Below are 23,443 nucleotides of genomic sequence, written 5' to 3' on the forward strand. Positions count from 1 at the left end.
TCTCACCAAATCTCTATTTATTTAAATATTTTATATTAATTAACAGTAAATTATAGCAAAAACACTCATTTCCATCTGTAGACCTTAGGCAAGTTACGTAGCAGACAATTACAACAATTCAAATCAAAGGCTGGTTCACAGGTTTAAGTTCTGAGGAGCAGTTATGGACATTCTCTTATTGTCAGAGGAAGAATGTTCCAATAACAGCACAGTCTAAATGTGGTGCGTCTGAAGAGCCTCTGAGCAAGTGCAGAGATGCTGTTCATGATACTTGGAGACGCAGCGACAGCAGCTGTAGCAGTAGTAGTAGAAGTAGTGGAAAAATATACTCAAGTAACTTAAACAGTACTTCACAAAGAATATTCAAATGTTAAGTGTGTTGAATTTGATCTTGGCCAGGATCTTGGCCAGTATCTTGGCCAGGATCTTGGCCAGTATCTTGGTCAGGATCTTGGTCAGGATCTTGGCCAGGATCTTGGCCAGGATCTTGGCCAGGATCTTGGTCAGGATCTTGGCCAGGATCTTGGCCAGGATCTTGGTCAGGATCTTGGTCAGGATCTTGGCCAGGATCTTGGTCAGGATCTTGGCCAGGATCTTGGCCAGGATCTTGGCCAGGATCTTGGCCAGGATCTTGGCCAGGATACTTCAACATGTTACTTACAGTAACAAGTACAGCACTTTAACATTTGTACTTGATTACTTTCCACTACTAATACATAATAGCAGTTGCAGTGGTGTTGGTTTAAGAGCAGTATTTATAGTAGTTGTAGTACTTACTCTCAATCATTTACTCTCAGTCAAAATTATTCTTTCCTTTAGGCTTAAGCGGAACAATTTCCCTGCCCTAGCCTTAAATCCTAATGTCTGTCCATCGTCTTAATGACCCCATAAACATCCAGATTTGCATTGAAATTGAGAATATACAGATTCCAGTGCTTTTTAGTGCACTTTCTGCCCTAAAGTCCGCCGAGAGTGCCAGTATATGGAGTATTTAAATGAATGGCGTTGTGTGTGTGTGTTTTATTGGTGTAATCCCTAAAGTGCAGTTGACCTTCTGACCCTCTTACCACCGCCGCACTCCAATATACAGACCCAGGGCTCGCTAATCTTTAAAGGTTTTTGTTGTTTAATCGGGCCGAAAGCAAACACGAGGTGATGATAAAATGGAGGAAAATGAAGAAAAAAAATTGCTCAACGCACAGGGCAAATCCAGAGACCTTCTATGTGCGTTCAAGTGCCACGTGTAAGGGCAAAGGTCAGAGCAATAAACACAACGAAAACAGCACTCGAACACTGCAGCCTCCAAGGAACGACACACCGATCTTCCCTTTGACATGCAAAACGTATTTATATTTCAACTTAAAGGCACAGGACTTGATTTTTGTTGTCAAAGAAAGACCAAAAGTTATTATGCACTTTTCTCACATATTCCGAGTGTCCTAATTATTCACCGTAATGAGCTTATTAAGCCTTTTTCATCACATTCAGAGGCCAGAGCGAGATTAGCCATCAAAATAGAGGTGTATGTGTGTGTGTGCCAGTGTCTCGAGGGTCAAGTGTTGGACAAAAACATGAATGGACATAAAACGGACCACAAAAGTGCAGAAACATTATTTATTTCCTTGTTTGGAAGATTACATTTGACGCGTATGTTTGAATGGAAAACTCATTATTAGCACAGATATATTGTCCATCCCTAATCACTACAATAAGACTTCAATTAAATTAATCGTTAATCTGTTGTTTTTTAAGACACAATGACCTGGTCAAGTCCCAAGTCAAAGACGAGCAAGTCCAAGTCAAGTCCAAGTCAAGTCAAGTCCAAGTCACGTCCAAGTCAAGTCAAGTCAAGTCCAAGTCAAGTCCAAGTCAAGTCCAAGTCAAGTCCAAGTCAAGTCCAAGTCACGTCCAAGTCAAGTCCAAGTCAAGTCCAAGTCACGTCCAAGTCAAGTCCAAGTCACGTCCAAGTCAAGTCAAGTCCAAGTCAAGTCCAAGTCAAGTCCAAGTCAAGTCAAGTCCAAGTCAAGTCCAAGTCAAGTCCAAGTCAAGTCCAAGTCAAGTCCAAGTCACGTCCAAGTCACGTCCAAGTCACGTCCAAGTCAAGTCCAAGTCAAGTCCAAGTCAAGTCTTTCTACTACTTTCTACTTTCAAGTCCTTTCAAGTCATTCGAGTGTCCAAAATCACTCACATTTTTGAAATGCACACGTTTTTTTGTGTGTGACTGGTTCTTTTGTCATCTGTCCTGGTCACATTTAAGTTTTGAGCATAGAGAGAAAGAGAAGTTCTGTTAACTCCAGTCTCCAGTGATGTAATGGTATCTCAAGGCCACATAGCTCTGGCTTTTTTTTTACCTTGAAATGTTCCGGATGACACATCTAAGGAAAGTGACAGCTGCTCACCAAAGTATGTCAAGGTAAAAACAAGAAAAAAGAACCAACAAACTGCTACAAACCACTACATTTTCTAATCATTACTCGATTCTCCATAATCTTTCCATCCATCACCGTCGCTTATACAATGTCATCAGATGATTAACTGATTTTTCTTCGACAATCTTCACGTTTGATCAAAATCCACTGAGTCGCAGAAGGTTTTTAATGATGCTGATGATAAAAATGTCCTAATGTAACGAGTGGCGGCTAACGAGGTCTAGGCCCAAGCTAATGAAGGAGCTAATTAGCATCTCAGTGTCTTTACGCCAGGTTTAATGTAATGTGTCCGGATCGGAAACTCCCTTCTCACGCCCTCAAAAGGCCCACTCTGTGCTCTGTTGAGATTCACTTAGAAAAAAGGTGGAATCAGTTTTAATGAGTCCAAAACACGCGTCAAAATCATACAGGGGATAGTTATCTTCTAAACCTTTGGCTTTCTCTGCGCTGAGGTTTTAAAAAGAATAAGTCCAACGCCATTAGTCAAATTCAGTGCGAGTTCTGGTGTCGACATGTGGCAAGTCGAGGAACGCATTTGTCATTTAATAGAAAAAAACAACAACAATGTTATCTTTAGTATTTGACGTTCAATTCATGTACATAAAGTGGTTGTAAGAAAAATAATGTTTCCTTTTCTTTCAGTAAGGAGTTTTGATGTGCATACACTGGGTACTAATCCTCCAGCAAGGCCATCCTGACCAAGATCCTGACCAAGATCCTGGCCAAGATCCTGACCAAGATCATGACCAAGATCGTGAACAAGATCGTGACCAAGTTCCTGACCAAGATTGTGACCAAGATCCTGACCAAGATCCTGACCAAGATCGTGACCAAGATCGTGATCAAGATTGTGAGCAAGATCATGACCAAGATCTTGACCAAGATCGTGACCAAGATCGTGATCAAGATTGTGAGCAAGATCATGACCAAGATCCTGACCAAGATCCTGGCCAAGATCGTGACCAAGATTGTGACCAAGAGCGTGACCAAGATCGTGACCAAGATCCTGGCCAAGATCATGACCAAGATCCTAACCAAGATCCTGAAAAAGACCCTGACCAAGATCCCGACCAAGGTCCTGACCAAGATTGTGACCAAGATCGTGACCAAGATCTGATCAAGATCTTGGTCAATCTTGGTCAGATCGTGACCAAGATCGTGACCAAGATCCTGACCAAGACCCTGACCAAGATCCCGACCAAGGTCCTGACCAAGATCCTGACCAAGATCCTGACCAAAGAATAAATAAAAGAAAATAAAGCCAAATACAACCGTCAAGACCATTTTCTGTTGTTAATACACTTGGAACCTGCAGACCGTGACTAGTCAATTAATTTCCTCCACCATAGCAGCAGAACCATCAGCCTCCTCAGCTATTAATCTATTATACTTCCTTCACTCGCTGAAGGTTTGTTAACACTTACGTTTAAGGGCGACATATAAATGTCTAACGAAGTGGTAATTTGTTCGTGGTTATTTGGATATTAGTATCAGTATTTATGACAAATATATTGCTTATCAACTATGTAGAGGTTTATTATTTGGAAGATAATAGTCAATGGCTGAATAAACTGTGGACCTGGACTCGAATCAGGACCAAGTCTGGACTTGGAGCCCTGTGACTTGAGACGAGTTTATGTTTCTCTGTTTTGGAGTACTTTTCTCTTTACATTTGGGGGCCAAACAGGAACATATCCCCGGGCTTCTTGGACTTGTTGGACTTGTTGGACTTGTTGGACTTGTTGGACTTGTTGGACTTGTTGGACTTGTTGGACTTGTTGGACTTGTTGGACTTGTTGGACTTGTTGGACTTCTTGGACTTCTTGGACTTCTTTGACTTCTTGGACTTCTTGGACTTCTTGGACTTCTTGGACTTGGGACTTTCTCGAGACTTTCAAACCAAAGACTTGGTCCCACCTCTGTAAACTATCGGGAAAAACCTTAAAACGTACTTGGAAAATACAGATAAACAATTTAGCACTAATTACCATACTACTTAAGTGATACCAAAGGTTTTAAATATACTATTTTGAGATATTCATTCAGTTTTAGCTCCAGATCGGCAACAGACTACATTTACTTCCTTGTATTTGTGACTGACAACCAATTAGTAAATGCACTCTCTCTCCCCTTCATCATCTCCATCACGGCAGCAGAACCAGCAGCCTCCTTCAGTCGCTCACATTTCTCTTTAAATCCCATCTTTCACAGTGTTATTTTTTGGTATCATTTCAGTTTCAACGGCTTGAACAAAATGAAATCCAGGAACGTCGTTTAGGATTTGGATAATGCACGGAAATGACAGTATTTGAAAGGCTGTGTGTATATCAAAACATTAGATATATTATGTGCGAGGATTAGGGATTTTACTGTTTTTTAGCAGGTCATGTCCAGTTCAGTCCGTAATGTTCCCAAGCAGAGGACGGCACTCGCTAAAGAACCACGGTCAAATGTAAAGGCTAAATCTTTTTTGAGGAGGCTTAAGCGGAGTAAGCAGATTCACAAAAGCTGGCATTGGAGCGGTCACAGGGTCAGAGCATGACTCCTGCCCACTGCTGTCCTGCGCTGATTAAACCAGATTTGAGTTTCCTGGGTAGATTTTTGATTTTTGACCAAAACAAAATACAAACATTTGAAAGTCTTACCTTTAAGTGAGACGTCATTTCAAACGTTTTAAGGTGAAGAATGTGAAAACTGCGCAAAAGTGTGCACCGAGGTTATGTTTTCAAGAGTTCTGCGGAATTTTGCTCAGTTTCTTTTAGAACTTTGTGCTTCGGGTGAGAAATTATGTCAAAGAATGTACAATATCACTTTAATTCAGTAGTGATTCAAGTTTGGTACTTACGTAAAGGTACAGATACATGGGCAAAAAAATACTCCAATAAAAGTATCACATACAAAATCCACCTATGCACAAGAGTTCACTCAGATTTGAAAAACTAATTACGAGTGATCTTTGGTCAAAGGAAGCGGCTGGATCGATATTGTAATTCATCTAATTATTTTATTCAAAATCCTTAGGTAGGACTTCACCACGGCTATTTCAGCAGAACAGAAAGTACTTTTTTACTTTTCAGTCCAGCTCAAAAGCTCACATGGTCTTAAGTATTCAGACCCTTTGCTAAGTGTTGAGTAGAAGCTCCTTTAGAGCTTGTACAGCCATGAGTCTTCTGAATGATGCAACACGTTTGGGAAGAGGACTTGTGGATCCTCTGCCATTCTGCAAGAAAGAATGGCAGATCGTTGGTGGAATGGTGAACGTTGGTGGACAGCCGTTTTCAGGTCTCTCCAGAGATGCTCAGTTGGGTTCAGGTCTGGGCTCTGGCTGGGCCGGTCATGAATGATCACAGAGTTGTTCTGAAGCCACTCCTTTGTTAATGTGTCCTTAGGGTCATTGTCTTGTTGGAAGGAGAACCTTTGGCTCAGTCTGAGGTCCACTCTGGAAGAGGTTCTCATCCAGGATATCTCTGCATTCATCTTTCCTCACATTGTGACCAGTCGTCCTGTCCCTGCAGCTGAAACACACCCCCACAGCCTGATGCTGCCACCACCAGGTCTCACTGTTGGGATTGTACTGGGCAGTGATGAGCAGCGCCTGGTTTTCTCCACACTTACCTCTGTATATTTATTTAGAATTAACACAAAAACGTTGGTCTCTTATTTGGAATCTTATTTCTCATAGTCTGGGAGTCCTTCTGTGTTTTTGGCACACTATGCAGGCTTCACGTGTCTTGCTCTGAGGCTTCCATCGGGCCATAAACCTCTGACTGGTGGAGGCAGTGATGGTCGACTTTGTGGAACTTTCCTCCGTCTCTCGACTGCATCCCTGGAGCTCAGCCACAGTGATCTTTGGGTTCTTCTTCATCTCTCTCATCAAGGCTCTTCTCCCACGATGGCAGGACAGCCAGGTCTAAGAAGAGTTCTGGTCGTCCCAAACTTGTCCCATGTAAGGATTATGGAGGCCACTGTGTTCTTAGGAACCTTGGCCAGATCTGTGCCTTGTCACAGTTCTGTCTCTGAGCTCCTTGGGCAGTTCCTTGACCTCATGCTTCTCATTTGCCCTGACCTGCACTGTGAGCTGTAAGTGAAATGAGTGAAAGGGGTCTGAAGACTTTCTGTACCCACTCTATTTGATGATAGATGTTTCCTCTGCAGATAAACAGATGTGATAGGTCTGCAGGAAATAAATTATAAACGGAAATAGTGTTTTCAGAGGCCGATGCTTTTGAGGAGCTTTTAAAAGTGGTGTGTAGTCCAATGCAGAAGTGTTTGAAGCTTTGTGCAGGTTCTGTGTAATAAACTGTGTGTCATAATCACAGGAACAAGGTAAAACAGTTCTAAATATTATACTTTGAGGGTCCCTGGTGCACTAAAGCAAACCTGTTTATTCCAAGACGTTAAGGTCTGTGGGTGAATAGCTTTGAATACCGTTGTACCTCAGACCAGTTAATTTAGGAACGCTTTAGAACGGTTCTTTTAATTATACTTTTTAATCATGAGGCCGATCGCAGCAATTCACATAAAGACGTTTAGTACTTCCAAGTTTGTGGCAGTGAGACGTGACAAAATCTGGAGGAAATGCATCGGGTTTGTACGATATCAGATGAATTATGCTCTGGAAATATCATATTTTTGACCGTTACAAAGACAGTGTTGTGAGTCAAACAAGAAACAGTTGACGCTAACAGGTTTTGTTTTGCTAAGCATGTAGATACACACTGGAAATGCTTCGATTTATCAATGATCAAGTGCATTTTCGGTGAGAAATGATTCTTTTCTGTGTCTATCTGCTTTAGTCCGCGTTCTCTCCTGCCCAGTCATCCAAAGCCAGACCGTGTTGGAAGTCGGGACTGCTCACTAAAGACTCTAGACACTTTCAGCACGTCACGAACCAACGTGAACCAGAGGCGACACCTTTACAGCTGCACTTACCCTCCTGACCGGGCGGCGGCTCCACCGGGCTCTTCTTCACGGTCAGATCGAGCGGCGCGTCCTGGTCCAGGAGGAGTTTGCTGAGGACGGGGTTCTGTGCAGAGGCAGCAGCGCCCCCCTGTGGCCCGTCTGAGGTGGTGCCGTTGGGGCTGAGGGCGGGGCCAGGCGTGGGGGAGGGGCTGGAGGACGAGGCGGAGGAGGGGGACAAGCTTTGGTCCTTCATGGTGCCGTTGGGCAGCGGCAGGTCGTCCTGAGTAGTTTTTGAGGTATATTCGGCAGCAAACTGGCGGATCATTCGCTGCATAATCTCACGAGCCACTAGAGGAATGTGAGGGTCTGAGAAACTTGGGAGGTCTGGAACGAGAAACACAAAAACAACAGAGGATTAAGAAACTGGCCGCCACAAGAGGGGCGATCTATGAATGTGGCTTTTGCAGTTAAAGTTCATTCTAAACATTTGCTTTAAGTGAAAAACAAGCAAAGAAAGTAGTCACAAAGGTGTTGCTGCGTTTCCTCTTTTTAGTGCACATTTCTGTTCTCCTGCTGCTCTTGAACTGTTCGTTGCAACACTGGAATTTCCCCAACGCAGGACAAATAAAGCTTATGTTATCTTATCTTATCTTAATACGGTCATCTTTGCACAGATCTTTCACCACTAATCATTAAAGTGACAGGTTAGACTACGCATTTCACTAAACTGTAGTTCACATAATACATTAAAAGAGTTACAACAAATATAGAAAGAACAAACACATCTAATTTACACAATCATTATTATCTGGCAAACATATATTCCTGACGACACCTTTCAATATTACAAAAGTGTTTAAACTGTCCCAAAAATGTGTTCTTTCTTTGTAAATTGGACTTTTGTGTATTATAAAGAGCGATTCCATTTTAGAAATCAGCTCCACTTCCTGTCTGTGTCCAAAGTATTTATTTTAGATTTTTCTTCACAAACCGAAAATGGAAAGACGGCGTAAACGCTTCAAAACTGTCGTAAAGATCAGAGATGGTTAAACGTTGGTTAAACATTGCATAAATCAAACATGCTAAATATCAGATTTCCACAGATTAAGTTTGCGGTTCAGGAATGTGGCCGTTCATCGCAGAGTTCAGTCTTTTATCCTGTGATCCTCCAAATATAATCCTAAATGTGCCGAGGAATAATCCAAAAATGGCTCTTAATCCCGGCGTCATGTGAGCGACATGAGATGAAATGCATCAGCTCAACGCCACGAACATACGACTAATGCACTCAAATCTGCAGCGCCGCGAGGATCTGTCAACTATACTGTAATTACACAAACTGCACGTTTCAAAACTAACCAAACTGACACTGACTTGAACTTGCCTTGTACGATATCACCCGCAAGAACAAGTAAACGTCAAGATATGAAACGAGGCGAGCGACAAAAGTAAACGTCTCTGAATGTTTTTATTTACTCGATAATATTTTCATGGATGTTACAGGAACGTGATCAAATGTGTGAGTAAATGTCTCGTTGAGGTTCAAGTGTCGCACGAAACGTCAACCGAGCGTAAAAGCGATCACAAAAGGGCAGAAACCACATCTTTTGTGAGGTAATTTTTGCTGATAGTCTTGATATTTATATTAGGCCAGGCATGTCCAAACTAGGGCCCGGGGGCCAAATGCGGCCCTCAGACCAATTTTTGTTGTTGGCCCTCCAGCTTCCTGCTATATTGGCCCAAACAACAAAAAGTAGTGCTTTTTACTGTGAAATTGGGAAAATTCAGGCATATTAATGTTATTCCAACTTAATATTAATGTTCTAGGTCTGATTAAAGGTGGTGGCTCATCGCAATTACATCAAATGTAAATGCACTTTGTCATTCAACAAATTCAACATTGTCAAGTTGTTTGTGGCCCTCTGCCCCGTTGAAGTTTCAAAATGCGGCCCTTGGTGAAAAAAGTTTGGACACCCCTGTCTTAGGCAAATCTCCGAAACTATAACTGCAATATTATACATTTTTTACACATCTACCACTTCAAGATGTGAACTTTTAATTATTACTTCTCGATGTGGCAGTCTTAAGCACAGTCTAAAGCCCTTTACATATCTCTTATTTAGAGACAGATTCAAACAAAAAGCAGAAACGTGTGCGTCTTAAACCTGCTGATGAAGGCCACAGGAGGGCGCTGCTCTGATTGGCTGTGCTAAACTTGTTTGGAACCTCACAGTTGTTGTTGTTGTTGTTGTTGTTGTTGTTTTATGGCGGTTGGCATCCGAGTGTTGCATTACCGCCAGACTTTATTCCTCAGACGTTTCGTAGTCCTCAGACTCTGTCGTAGTCCGTAAAAGTACTCCTCCCATCGCTTTGGCGTTACAAAGCCCATGAGGTCATGATGTGTTTTTGTGACTAGACACAGTTGATGTTTGACGGACAAATAAACGGAACAGAATCACATTGACCCACAGACACAAGGAGGGAAGCCTTGAATACGAGAGTCGCCGCTCGGGCCACGCCTCTTGAACTCCGAGAGGAAAATCAGGCTTAAAATCGAGCAAAAAAATCCTCAAGTGCAGAAGGTTTGAAGAAGACATAGAATGCTTTTATTTATTTATTTTCAAAGGTGTATTCACTGAAAGAGAATAAAGACTGATCTGGGGCTGTAAAAATGTGAATCAATTAATTTCTGTTGTTGTCTGGACTTTACGCAGACTCTAAAACACGCCATGAGCTGAAAGAACGTTTTATGACTCCGACAAAGCAAGAATAAATTCAAAAAGACATAGGAATCTTGTACGTTTAAAGTCTGTAATCAAAATGTCTGTAAAAAATTGAATGATCGTGGGTCGATTAAACATGAGCTTTTATGCCTCACTGCACCGACATGAACAGGACATGGTGTAAATATACTCCACCAGGACGTCCTCCAGCGGCTCTACTTCTGATTTATTTGGCTAAAAGTTTATAAAAATCTGTTATTCACTCAACGTCTAAAACTAATGTCCGATAAAGGAGAGACGGGCAAATGGGACAGAATCTTGAATTTAAAGATATCAACGTGAAACTTTATGTTTTTCATCATGTCATGTTTTCATTATGTTAAAAAAAAGAAAAAAAGACAATTAAAGTGTGTAAACAGTTTGCACACATTTCAGATACAATATACGATATATATTATATATTATATATATATATATATATATATATATATATATATATATATATAGTAGATATAAGTATTTAACTCTGAAAGAAAGACAAGTTTAAATCTACAGAGGGGATTTTGGATTTCTTATCATTTTTGAGTAAACTCGAGCTGAAAGAAAATTGTCCTAAAAATTTGGCATATAATAGCCAATTCGTTTTTAGACTTAAAACTGTAATAAATCAGGCTCAGAATTGGACAAATCCTTCTGTTCGATCAGCTGATCTTTACGTCTCTGTGGACAAAAAATGCATTTGAGGTGACAGTGTCCCAGAGGCATCTTTGGATGAAGTGGATTCAACGAAAAATAAAAAAAACAAAAGCAGATTGGACAGTTTTGACGCTTAGATATCGAGAGAACAAACTGACAACAATTGAAAAACGTACTTTTACCTGCAGCATCGATTAGTAAAAGAATGGTTTGTTGCAGCCCTAGAACAAGCGTGAGTAACTCCAAATACAACTTGGAGAGGGGAAACCAGTATCACACGGTTAAAACACCTCTCCTGTGGCTTATCTTTTGTTAACGGCCTTTTTTTGAAAATGACCTAAAATACGTCTAATGAATCGTCCCAAATGCACACATGTTGTTAGTTATGAGCTATAATCTGTATCCAGGGCGTGCTAGCTCTCCCCGCGGCGGCTAAACTCAAACAGACATTGATTTCATTGATTCATTTGTTCATCCAAACTCCATCTTTAGTTACCGATGCATTAATCTGGCCCTGGCCCAGATCTTTGTGCCAGAAAAAGACTTTTATTTAGTCCAGCATTACAATAGCCCAAAAAAAACCTGCTAATCCAAAACAACGCACACAATAGGAGCTTAAAGAGATCAGCACTGCACTTAAAGACGCGATAAGGATGAGACATACAGCGCAAGTGAATAAACGAGCTCACACATGGGCCATGGCTTCTCTTTTCTGTTGTTGTCCACGCAAAGCCTCATCATTCCAGTCAAATAATGAGTTAAGGAATACAAATGTCGGTCGATTAAAACACCATCGACTAATTAATGAACTAAGGATGCACAGCCAACGTCTTTTATTGTTTTTTTTTATTGTATTAATGTGTATATTGTAAGTTTGTAGCTATTATTTGTGGTTTTAGGGTTTATTTGAGGGTTTTGTTATTGTTTTATGAGCTCACTCGGGCTGACCAATAGGAGGAGCGCACGTCTGTGTTTGAGCGTAGAGCAGCATTAAAGGCACTGTACCAGATATTTACTGTGTTGAAACAAGGGCTCTGCGACAAGTTGGCCACTGTCCAGGATGTACCCCGCCTAAGGCCCGAAGTCACTGGGATAGGCTCCAGTCACCCGCGACCCCAAAAGGGAACAAGTGGTAGAAAATGGATGGATGGATGGAAACAAGGGAAAAAAAGGAAATACCGGCAATTCATTTTATAATGGTCCATAGTGATGTTTCACCTTCCTTATGCGTTCTGAGCTTCCAAAGGATTCACCGCAACGGGGTTATAAGCCAACAACCAAAAGCTAACAACCATTAGCATGCTAGTGGGGCACTTCCTGCCTCTCAGAGATTAAAACGCTCTATAATTAGCCGCAGACAGCGCTTACTGTCTCTTTTTGACCTTATGAGTTGCTTTCACAATAAGGCCGTACTGGGGAAAAACACATTTTACTTGATTACATGAAAAAAGACAAACACTGAACCGTGATTAAATGTCTCAAAAAAGCAAATTGTCACAAAAAGCTGATTATTTTTAACCAAACTAAAACTCTACAAAATCTTGAATCCAAAGCCTGAAGCCAACGAGGCAAGTTTATTTTTAGAGCACAATTTCTACAGAAACATTCCAATCACAAAACAATTAACAAACAATAAGATAAATATGCATAATCCTCAAAGAAATTCATTTGAAAACATAATTACACTTTGAAAAATAAGTGATTTCAAGATCGTAAACAAACGAGATCTTAGTAGCAATGTTTGTAAAAATGATTGTACATTCTGACAATCAAAGAAGTAGAAAAGAGAGCGCTCCATTTGAAAAGAACAGAACTGTCAGCTGCGAGTGCACAAACTGACTTTTTAAACCCGCCTCCAAAAGAACATCCCGGCGCTGTTTCGGAAAAGACGGAGAGGTTTTTATTCCCTCCGCTGAAAATGCGACACCAAACGTGGGAGGACCGAGTTCAAGAAGCGGCGCTAAATATGATGCTTCAGCCTTATTGATTCTGTGCTATTTTTGATCTTAAAAGGTGCATCTGACAGAGAGGTTTGTCTGGGCAAGAACGAAAGAGCCAGAAGCAGACTTTCTGCTGTGAAAAAGGCTGAACCTGGACTAGAGCAGGACATAAACCAGTACAAATGAGTAAAAACATGGGCTAAAACAAGCTCGGGACAAAGACTTTCCCATTTCAAAACCAGATCCAAACCAGGAAAAAAGACTGGATTCATAGATAACACTTTATTTGAACTTTTTACAGTGTCCGTGCCTTAACGAAGCACGAACAAAGACTTGATTCAATTATTTCATTATCAATGATTCAGGCTTAGTAATTAGTTCACTAATACTCGAACCCTTAAGGAGTTACAAAGCCTGAATCAAGATGGATAAATTAGATGTTTAAAATGAATTAATTCAGTTTATCTTTTTTTTTTGGACACATTTAGGATTTTAAAAGACATATAGAGGTGTCGAGAGGGACGTGAAAACAGAAGCATGAAAAGTAACTAAAACTAAAAGTAGTGTACATAAGTAATACAATGTGTACTTTACTTAAGTCATTTTTACAGTGTAGAAAAAGCTTCAGTTGTAGTCATCTTTACAGTGGATACTTAGTACTTTGACTCCACTTGTCATGAGTTGTGAGGGGTTGTTTTTAGCATGTCCTTCTGTTTTTTATGTAACTGTCTTTATAAATATGTCACGCTTTGGATTACAGCATCAAACGTCTCACTTCTTTTTCAGATTCAAAGAGATAAAGGTGTAATTTGAGTAAAGACTCATCTTCATGCCACCATGTCTCTGACTCCAGTGACTCGACGTATGGAGAACAGTGTTTTTGGTTCAAAATGAAACACAACTTCATTCCACAACTATGTGTACTTTATAGAAGAGCGTTTAGTGCACCCAAATACTATGCATGATTAGTTTATATACAGAATTGTCACAAAAGAGCCACAAATGAGAGATTCAAAAGAAAACACTTTTTGAAATCCCCTAAAAGTCTCTCAAAATGTTTCCAATATCAGCCTCTAAATCGGGACCATTGTGGCGAATATTCCAGACTCGATCATCTGTTCCAGTCCTGTTTTGTCCCGTTTCGTCCTGTTTTGTTCCGTTTCGTCCTGTTTTGTCCTGTTTTGTCCTGTTTTGTCCCGTTGCGTCCCGTTTTGTCCCGTTTCTCTCCAGTTTGGGCCCGGGCTGCAGGCCGTGTCCCAGTTTTACTCAGTTTTAGCTGGTTTCAAATGAACACACAAGTTTAGACCAGGCAAGACAACGGACGACCTCTTTTCTCATGACCCATTTACTGTGAGGAAGAATGATCTCCTGGAAGTGTTTGGGCGTATTTTAAAACATGGCTCGATATAAAAAGCACAAAACTCTGTCTTCTGAATTATGTCCATGAGATTACGGCTGCAGCAGAGTCCATTTTGTGTAGGAATGTGTCAAAACCTAGTATTATATATAACTATTACAAATCTACAACTATTATTATTACTAGAATAATAAAGCTGTGAAGTATAATTGTCAAAGCAAAAAAGTTAATTTGTGGACTTTACTTTAACTTGGGAAAAAAATAATAATAATAATGAAAAATAACAATAAAACAATAAAACCAAATAAACAAACCAAGCATAAGGGGGGAAAGGAATTGTTGACAATAGAATTTAATAATTATAAGTGACTGTCATCATCACCAACTAAGACTTGTTTGCTTGTTTGTTTATTACTATTATTAACAATAAAAAAATAAAAAAAATGTGTTTGTTTTATTTCTTTATTATTCTAAAAGCCTATTTAGGCCCGAGCGCCACAAGCTGGCGAGAGGCCTATTAATCTTGTAAGGCCGTGCGAAGCACGGCTGCGAAAGTGCGCACGTAGTGCGCACGAAATCGAGCGCGAAGCGCTCGCCCACTTCCAAACACTCACTAACGCACTCCTCCACTCATGCACGCCCCGTGCATACTAATTAGTAGTAGGAAAATGGAACATTACCGTTGTAAACGGGCGAAGCCCGTGCAAAAGTGCGCGCTAAACGAGCACTTTACATTGAGATGACGACCGCAAAGCGGTCGTCATCCCCATATAAAGCACTCATTTGCGCTAAGTAGCTCACGAATACGTTCCCCATCTCTTGCATGTTCCGTGCATATAAGCATGTAATGCAAAAATTGAACATTATTACTGTTTAGAGGGCCAAAAACACAAAGTGGGCGGAGCCCACTCAAAATTAACGAAAGTACCCGTCAGTGACCAGGGACCCACACCATGAGGTAGGAAAGCGCGAGCGCTTTCCGAAAATGTATAGTTTATGATATTTGAAAAATGGGAAACATTGTTTTCGCATCGGAATATTATTCTTTCTTTCTTCTTCTTCTTCTTCTTCTCGGGACCAACCCCCCTATTTTTCACCCAGTGAACATTGACGAAAAGTCACAAAAATTTGCACACCTCTAAAAATCGTGCCTCTCTACATTATGGCTATTTCCCTTTTCTAAAATAAAAAAATTGGCGCGTCAGTGCCCCCAAATGTACCAAAAATGCATTGAGAGATGGGAAATGACCCAAAAAAAATCTGATCTGGTTTGATCATGATCAATCGATGATTTGGCGCAGAGGTAGATGCGGAACACGCATTCCTCTTGTGAGGACAAAAAACAAATATTATTGTGGCCACGCCCCCAGAATTACCCTATGCCCGCCATCTTCCTTTGAAAATGAAAACACGCTGTGTTAGCCATTTTGTTCACGTCAAACTTTGACGAACTCCTCCTAGGGCGTTTTGCCCACCGACTTCAAAATCGGCGGACGTCCTCTGGACAAGTGGGGCATCTAAAGTTATCCAATTTTTTGAGATACCTTTTACGGTCTGTGTGCGGCGCAGCCGCAAAGTTGGACAACTTATTTTGGGATATTGCAGATCTAAAAATTGTTCCCATTTGATCAAAACAAGTCCGATTAGGACCAAATTTGAATCAGTTGTTCAACTTTCTAGTTTGGACCAGTTTATGATGACAAAATTGAAATGGGCGCAATAGCGCCCCCTACAGAGTGACCTTTAAATTAACATTGAAGGTCAAAAATTTGTTTTACCAAAATTTTCTAAACTTTACCCAAAATTCTATTTTGGCGTCGCGATCAAAAAAGCCAATCAGACAAATGCCTTAATTTTTACGGCGTAGTCGTAGCGATGACATAAACCTCCCATGTTATCCCTATGGGAAAACCGCTAAATCTCTCGAATATCCACATTTTTATGTTTTACACTTTAACAAAGTCCTCCTAGTGCGTTTTGCCCACCGACCTCAAAATCGGTGTACGTCCCCTAGACAAGTGGGGCATCTAAAGTTATCCAAATTTTAAGGATAGCTTTTACGGTCTCTGTGCGACGGAGCCGCAAACGTTTCCCAGAATTCGGACTATTTGGCCTTCAGAGTGGCCTATAAACAATAGAGTTTTTCCAAATGACATGATATTTTGAACAAAATTCTAATTTGCCATCCTGATCACAAAAGTATGAGAGCCAAAGTCATATTTTGTACGGCGTAACCGTAGCGATGACAGAAACATCCCATGTTATCGTTATGGGAAAATCATAGAATTGCTCAAATCACCACATTTTTACGCTTCACAGTTTAACGAACTCCTCCTAGGGCGATTGTCCGATCAAGTTCATATTTGGAGAATATCATCTACACAAGCGGGGCATCAAAACTTATCCATATTTTGATTCTAAGTGCTACGGTCTCTGTGTGGCGGACCCGCAAATATATGTCAGAAATGGGAAAACAGCGAAATCTCTGAAATGTTCACATTTACGCTTCACACTTTAATGAACTCCTCTGTGGGCAATAGCTCGATCAAGCTCATATTTGGGGAAAATCATCTACACAAGCGGGGCATCAAAAGTTATCCATATTTTTATTCCAAGTGCTACGGTCTCTGTGCGGCGGCGCAGCAAATTTGACTGACACTTGTGTTCATTTGCACTGGATTGGCCATGTCCAATGTGTCGCCGTCTGTCAAGTTATTTTTTTATTCAACACACAATAAGGGCGCCATCTTTATCAAGTCGAAAGCGCAGAGTCGGAAGGCCGGCGGCCCGCGAGGGCCGTTGGATGCCGCTTGCGGCTTTAATTTCTTCTTCTTCTTCTTCTTCTTCTCGGGACCAACCCCCCTATTTTTCACCCAGTGAACATTGACGAAAAGTCACAAAAATTTGCACACCTCTAAAAATCGTGCCTCTCTACATTCTGGCTATTTCCCTTTTCTAAAATAAAAAAATTGGCGCGTCAGCGCCCCCAAATGTACCAAAAATGCATTGAGAGATGGGAAATGACCCAAAAAAAATCTGATCGTAGAATCTTGAAATTTGGCGCCGAGGTAGATGGTGACAAGAGAAGTAAAAAATATTATTACGGCAACGCCGTCCGCCCAACCAAATGTCGGCCATATTGCTTCAAAAATGGCTAAACATGACTTCTGAGTTTTTCCAAACGTCGTACTTTTACGAACTCCTCCCAGGGCGTTGGCCCTAAAAAGCTGAAATTTGGTGAAAATGCTACTGAGGAGTGGGACATCAAAAGTTATCCAAATTACATTGATACCTCTCACGGTCTCTGTACGGCGAAGCCGCAAACTGTAGCTAGAATTTCAGAAATCTCCCATATTTAAAATTTCTGCCGTTTGCGCAGATAAAGTCCGAATTGCGTCAAATTAGAATCAGTTGTTAAACTCTTTGCCCTAAACCTACTTGAAGTGAAATAAATTTATTTGGCGCCACAGCGCCCCCTACAGATTTTATATGGAGGTTAAATGTTTAGTTTTCCGAAATTATATGAAATTTGACACACAACTCAATTTTAGAATCCCCATCAAAAAAGTCAATGAGACCCATGTCATAATTGTTATGGCGTTGCCGTAACGATGACCGAAACCTTTCATGTTATTCCAATGGGGAAATCGCCAGAACATGTTTACACTTTAGACTTTCACAAACTCCTCCCAGGGCGTTAGACATATTAACCTGAAATTTGGTGAGACTCATCTTCAGGACCATCAAAAGTTATCCACATTTTCAGTCAAAGAGTCACGGTGTCTGTGCGGCAAAGCCGCACATTTTGCCAAGAATTCAAAATAAAATAGCTTTTTGATGGTAAAACAAAGGGGAGAAGATGTGACAGCGTCACAGATTCAGCAGTAGGCGTAATAAAAGGACAATTGGGGCGCGTTAGCGCCCCCTCCTCTTGCGGCGTGGCGGCGGCGTAGCGAGGGCCGATCATTGCCGCTTGCGGCTATATTTCTTCTTCTTCTTCTTCTTCTTCTTCTTGGGACCAACCCCCCTATTTTTCACCCAGTGAACATTGACGAAAAGTCACAAAAATGTTCACACCTCTAAAAATCGTGCCTCTCTACATTCTGGCTATTTCCCTTTTCTAAAATAAAAAAAATTGGCGCGTCAGCGCCCCCAAATGTACCAAAAATGCATTGAGAGATGGGAAATGACCCAAAAAAAATCTGATCGTAGAATCATGAAATTTGGCGCAGAGGTAGATGGTGACAAGAGAAGTAAAAAATATTATTACGGCAACGCCGTCCGCCCAACCAAATGTCGGCCATATTGCTTCAAAAATGGCTAAACATGACTTCGGAGTTTTTCCAAACGTTGTACTTTTACGAACTCCTCCCAGGGCGTTAGCCCTAAAAAGCTGAAATTTGGTAAAAATGCTACTGAGGAGTGGGACATCAAAAGTTATCCAAATTACATTGATACCTCTCACGGTCTCTGTGCGGCGAAACCGCAAACTGTAGCTAGAATTTCAGAAATCTCCCATATTTAAAATTTCTGCCGTTTGCGCGGATAAAGTCCGAATTGCGTCAAATTATAATCAGTTGTTAAACTCTTTGCCCTAAACCTACTTGAAGTGAAATAAATTCATTTGGCGCCACAGCGCCCCCTACAGATTTTATATGGAGGTTAAATGTTTAGTTTTGCGAAATTATATGAAATTTGACACACAACTCAATTTTAGCATCCCCATCAAAAAAGTCAATGAGACCCATGTCATAATTGTTATGGCGTTGCCGTAACGATGACCGAAACCTTTCATGTTATTCCAATGGGGAAATCGCCAGAACATGTTTACACTTTAGACTTTCACAAACTCCTCCCAGGGCGTCAGCCCTATTAACCTGAAATTTGGTGAGACTCATCTTCAGGACCATCAAAAGTTATCCACATTTTCATTCAAAGAGTCACGGTGTCTGTGCGGCAAAGCCGCACATTTTGCCAAGAATTCAAAATAAAATAGCTTTTTGATGGTAAAACAAAGGGGAGAAGATGTGACAGCGTCACAGATTCAGCAGTAGGCGTAATAAAAGGACAATTGGGGCGCGTTAGCGCCCCCTCCTCTTGCGGTGTGGCGGCGGTGTGGCAGCGGCGTGGCGGCGGCGTGGCGAGGGCCGATCATTGCCGCTTGCGGCTATATTATTCCAATTTATTTTTCTTATATGTTTTATTTGTTGCACATAAAACCTTGACCTACAGGAAAGATGTTTGTGCTACATTGTGTTTAAGAGCGCTCAGAAAGTAGCACTGATGAATATTAAGCCAAGAAAGAGGTGTTAGAATTGAATAAAGTGAATCCAAATAGGCTAAGAGCCATTGTTCTGCCAGGCTGCGCAAAAATACATTTATGTCATAAAAATAGTACCTAATTACACCCAAACTTCTCCTCAGATAGGAAGGCTCATTTCAATACTACTTTGACCAGCCACATTATTATCACAACTCGTAGTCACCCATTTTCCTCCCAAAAAATCTGACTTAACTTCATTTTCAGAGACAATTGACTGAGAAACAACATGGAACATGAGCAGGAACATCGGCGTCTTCTGACGAGCGTCTAAAATCAATTCTACCTGGCTTCCCTGCGTCTCGCTGCCCTAAATGCATCGTTCTGCTCCAGATTCCCTCCTATCAGAGACACAGCTTGAGAACTCCGTCAGTGTCTGTCAATTCCACACTTTTCTGATTTCCTTTGGGGATTGGCCAAATTTCAGACTCACATTCAAAGACCGAAGGTTTGAAAATGACCAGAGGCGACGCACTAATGAGGTACAGTCACTAATGGAGGAAAATTAGGCTTTTAAGACACAAATCTGAACTGCTCTGGGCAACTCTGGATTTGAAATTGTGCCAGAAAGATGTAAAAAAAAAAACCTGGTTTATAATGAATTAAAGTGAATGATGAGCTTTTTGATAGTTGCTTTGACTCCCTGACAAAAAATATTTTAGTCCTTGAAATGAATGTTCAGGTTGATCACGACAAAAGTCATGTGATCGGCGATCTGCAAAATGGGCCGATCACACTTTACATGGTCCTCACATTTGACTTGAGGAAGATGATCTGTAAGTTATTGCAGACGTTTTGTTTAAGCTCCTTATGAAAGACTCTGATGTGGTCCTTTATGTCCCGACCGTCTGCTCCCGGACAACAACACGGAGCCGCCATATGTTTCTGTAAACACGGAACCACGAGCTCTCCTACTGGTCTTCTAGTTAAAGCATAAAAGAGGTTCAGAGCCAAATGTGTCGTCTATCAGCGTATGAAGTGACGCCTTTACAGGTGATTTACTCTTTAAAAAGAGTACTTTTACACTTTTAAAAATGTGAAAACAGTTGTGTCTTATTTTGCTGGGAAAAAGTGCTTTTTGAAGCTGTACAGTTACAAAATGGAAAGAGAAAATGCAAAGCACTTCATGGTTTTGTCAAAGTCGCGTTTGAAAGTGGCGCTTCACAAACGTTTCCCTTCCTCAAAGTGTCCAGACTGCTCAGAGGATAAAAGCCTGTGTTTGGCTGCACGCTGCTGCAGACCCTGCATGACGTGGACATGAAGTATTCATTCAACCAGAGCAGAACCACATTAGTGCCGAAAATTGCCAAGGAAACTGTTGATCTTATAAACTAGAGAGATTTGGTCAAACTTCATATTATCAAAAACCCTTTTTCTTTTTTTTACATTTATCAAATTATTTATTATAAGTAAAACGTTTTTGTGGCACAAAGTCAATGTGATCGGTATCGGCAGATCAACATTTCAGATGATCGTGATCGGGCTTAAATATCCTGATCGGAGTAACTCTGCTAACTATAGTTATTCATTTTAGGCTTTGCAGATTTTGTCTTTTTGTCCTCATTAATAAACATTTGATGCAATAAAACCTTTAAAATGGGGCAATAGCCGACAAAGTAACTCCATTATTCGACTAAAAGGCACTGGGAAAACTTCAAGTAATTAGTCAATAAATAAAATCTTGTGGAGTAAACGACTAAAGTTGTCAGCCCTAATTCAAACACACGTTCAGTCAGTATTGACTCACAGTATAAACGTGTGTTTATCGTTACCTTTTCTGTGGAACACAGCATTGAGGAAGTCTTGTGCCTGTCTCTCCAGTCGGCTGATTCTGGAGTCCTCACAGGGAGACAGAGGCGGGGCCCTGGGGCCGTCCACACTGTGGTCCTGAGGAGCAAACAAAGTGATCAGGAACTGTTCATGAGGATCAATGTTCAAACTCAACTGACACAAATGTATTGATTGAAATCCTGTAATCCAACACTCCCAGAGACAGAGACATTAGAAACAGCACCAAGAACTAAGTCCCTCTAATGCCCCAGTCCCTATTTAGTCAGAAGAACCATCATGTTCACAGAGCGACAGCCACCAAAAGTGTAACATCTGTAAACAGGCTTTTAGATAGAGACCCGTCTTCCCGTATTTTAAAATGTGGACGGGCATTTTCGAGAGCAGGGACGGCCCTTTTGTTAATACATCTTTGAAAAAAAGGGAATATTATCACTAAATCGGGCCGGGAAGCATTTGACAATATTCCGCCATTGCAGTTTACTGTTTACAAGTGAAAATGTGCATGCTGCACGCTGATTGGTCGATGAAATTTGTGTGCTTGGTTCTGATTGGCTGACGAGCTTTGGTCTGGAGAACGCCTAAGCTACTCGTTTATTCGCCTAGTCGGCCCCCGTACCCCCCCACGGGGTGTTTTTAAATCCTAAGCAGCAGCGATGACAGAAACCACCAATGTTATCTCAACATGGGAAAAACGCCAAATCTCCAGTGCATGGGAATCCATTTTTTTTAGTTTTTAGTCTATTTTGGCATCCCGGTCAAAAAAGACACATGGCTATTGAAGTATCTTAAAACTGCATAGGAATGTGTAGGATAAACAGGAGAGACTTCCTGGTCGAAAAACAGGAAATGTTGTTTAGTTACTGGGCGATGAAGAATGTGTAGGTTAATTTTCCAACCTCTCCTGGGTGTAAGACGATAGCCGTAAAATTGCATACAGCTGGACCCGTGTGGGGCCCAGGCTCACGGGGGAGTTTTCTTTGTCTTTGAAATGCATAAAAGCGCCCCTGTTCGAAGGAACGGGGTCTTTCTCAAATTGGCTAAGAGGGGACCCAGATCGTCGACATCTGTATTTGACTGCTGCTTATTCATGATTAAAACCATTTTCTAAATCACGAAGCAGTGTCAAGCGAGCTGTCTTTTGTCTACCCAACGCACCTTCGAAACACCACCTCTGGGGAGGTACCACACTATATTTTGGAAAGCATATCCGTAGCAATGACACTAACCTCTTAGGTTATATATGGATAATATGCAAATGTTTACACTCTGTACCTTTACAAACTCCCCCTTGGGCGTTAGCTCAACCAACTTTAAATTTGGTGACAATCCTCCACAGGAGCATCAAAATGTATCCAATTTTCTCTTCTAAGTGTTATGGTCTCTGTGCGGCAGAGCCACAAATTTCACTAAGAATTGTGTTAAATTGCATTGGTTATGCACAGCATTGGCAATGTCCAATGTGTCACCATCAGTTTAGTTTTAAAATAACACACACAATGAGGGTGTTATTTAAATGAAGAGTAGAGCTTGACTAATTGTATTGTAGCTAATAGACTACAAAAAATAAACATAGTTGTATTTTGATCATCGTACTCGTTATCTGGGCTGAACAGACTCTTAAACACATATGAAAACATCTTTTATAACAAAGATTATCCATCCATCTTCTTTGGCTAGGTTGCAGGGGCAGTCTAAGCAGGGACTCCCAGTCTTCCCACACCCCAGACACTTCCTCCAGCTCCTCCGGTCCGGGGGGATCCTGAGGCGTTCCCAGGCCATCCGAGTGACATAGTCTTTCCAGCCTGTCCTGGGTCTTCCCCGGGGACTCTTCCCATGCCCGAAACTCCTCCCCAGGGAGGTGTCCAGAAGGCATCCGGGAACAGATGCCCGAGCCACCTCAGCTGGAGGAGCAGCGTCTCTACTCTGAGCTCCTCCCGTGTGACTGATCTTCTCACCCTATCTCTAAGCGAGCGCCCAGCCACCCGGCGGAGGAAACTCATTTCGACCATTTGTATCCGTGATCTTGTCCTTTCGGTCATTACCCAAAGCTCATGACCATAGGTGAGGGCAGAACGTAGACCGACTGGTAAATCTTTGTCTTTGGACTCAGCTCCTTCTTCACCAAAGACAGTGGCGTTATTACACAAAGTATTATTACCGTATTATTTTTAGTAATACACTTACTTTGTAAATAGTCTCTATCTAAAAGCTACAGTCACCACATTTCAACCTTTATTCAGATAGAAACATATCTAAAACGTCCAAATGTACAAAAGAACTTATCC

The 23,443-nt window shown here is 41.3% G+C and overlaps 1 protein-coding gene across 1 annotated transcript in view; it reads right to left on the reverse strand.

Annotated features, from left to right (window-relative positions):
• The window catches only part of lcor (ligand dependent nuclear receptor corepressor), a 140,338-nt gene that overhangs the window by 27,644 nt on the left and 89,251 nt on the right, over nucleotides 1-23,443 (reverse strand). The window contains exons 4-5 of the mRNA XM_072463706.1: nucleotides 21,140-21,254; nucleotides 7,362-7,715 (exon numbers count right to left, since the gene is read on the reverse strand). Of these exons, the coding sequence (XP_072319807.1) occupies nucleotides 7,362-7,715; nucleotides 21,140-21,254 (469 nt within the window). The remainder of the gene's footprint in view (nucleotides 1-7,361; nucleotides 7,716-21,139; nucleotides 21,255-23,443) is intronic.

This window comes from Eucyclogobius newberryi, unplaced genomic scaffold (genome assembly GCF_026437365.1).
Source record: "Eucyclogobius newberryi isolate DKJ021-1_F unplaced genomic scaffold, fEucNew1.0.hap1 SCAF_4, whole genome shotgun sequence".
Taxonomy (NCBI): domain Eukaryota; kingdom Metazoa; phylum Chordata; class Actinopteri; order Gobiiformes; family Gobiidae; genus Eucyclogobius; species Eucyclogobius newberryi.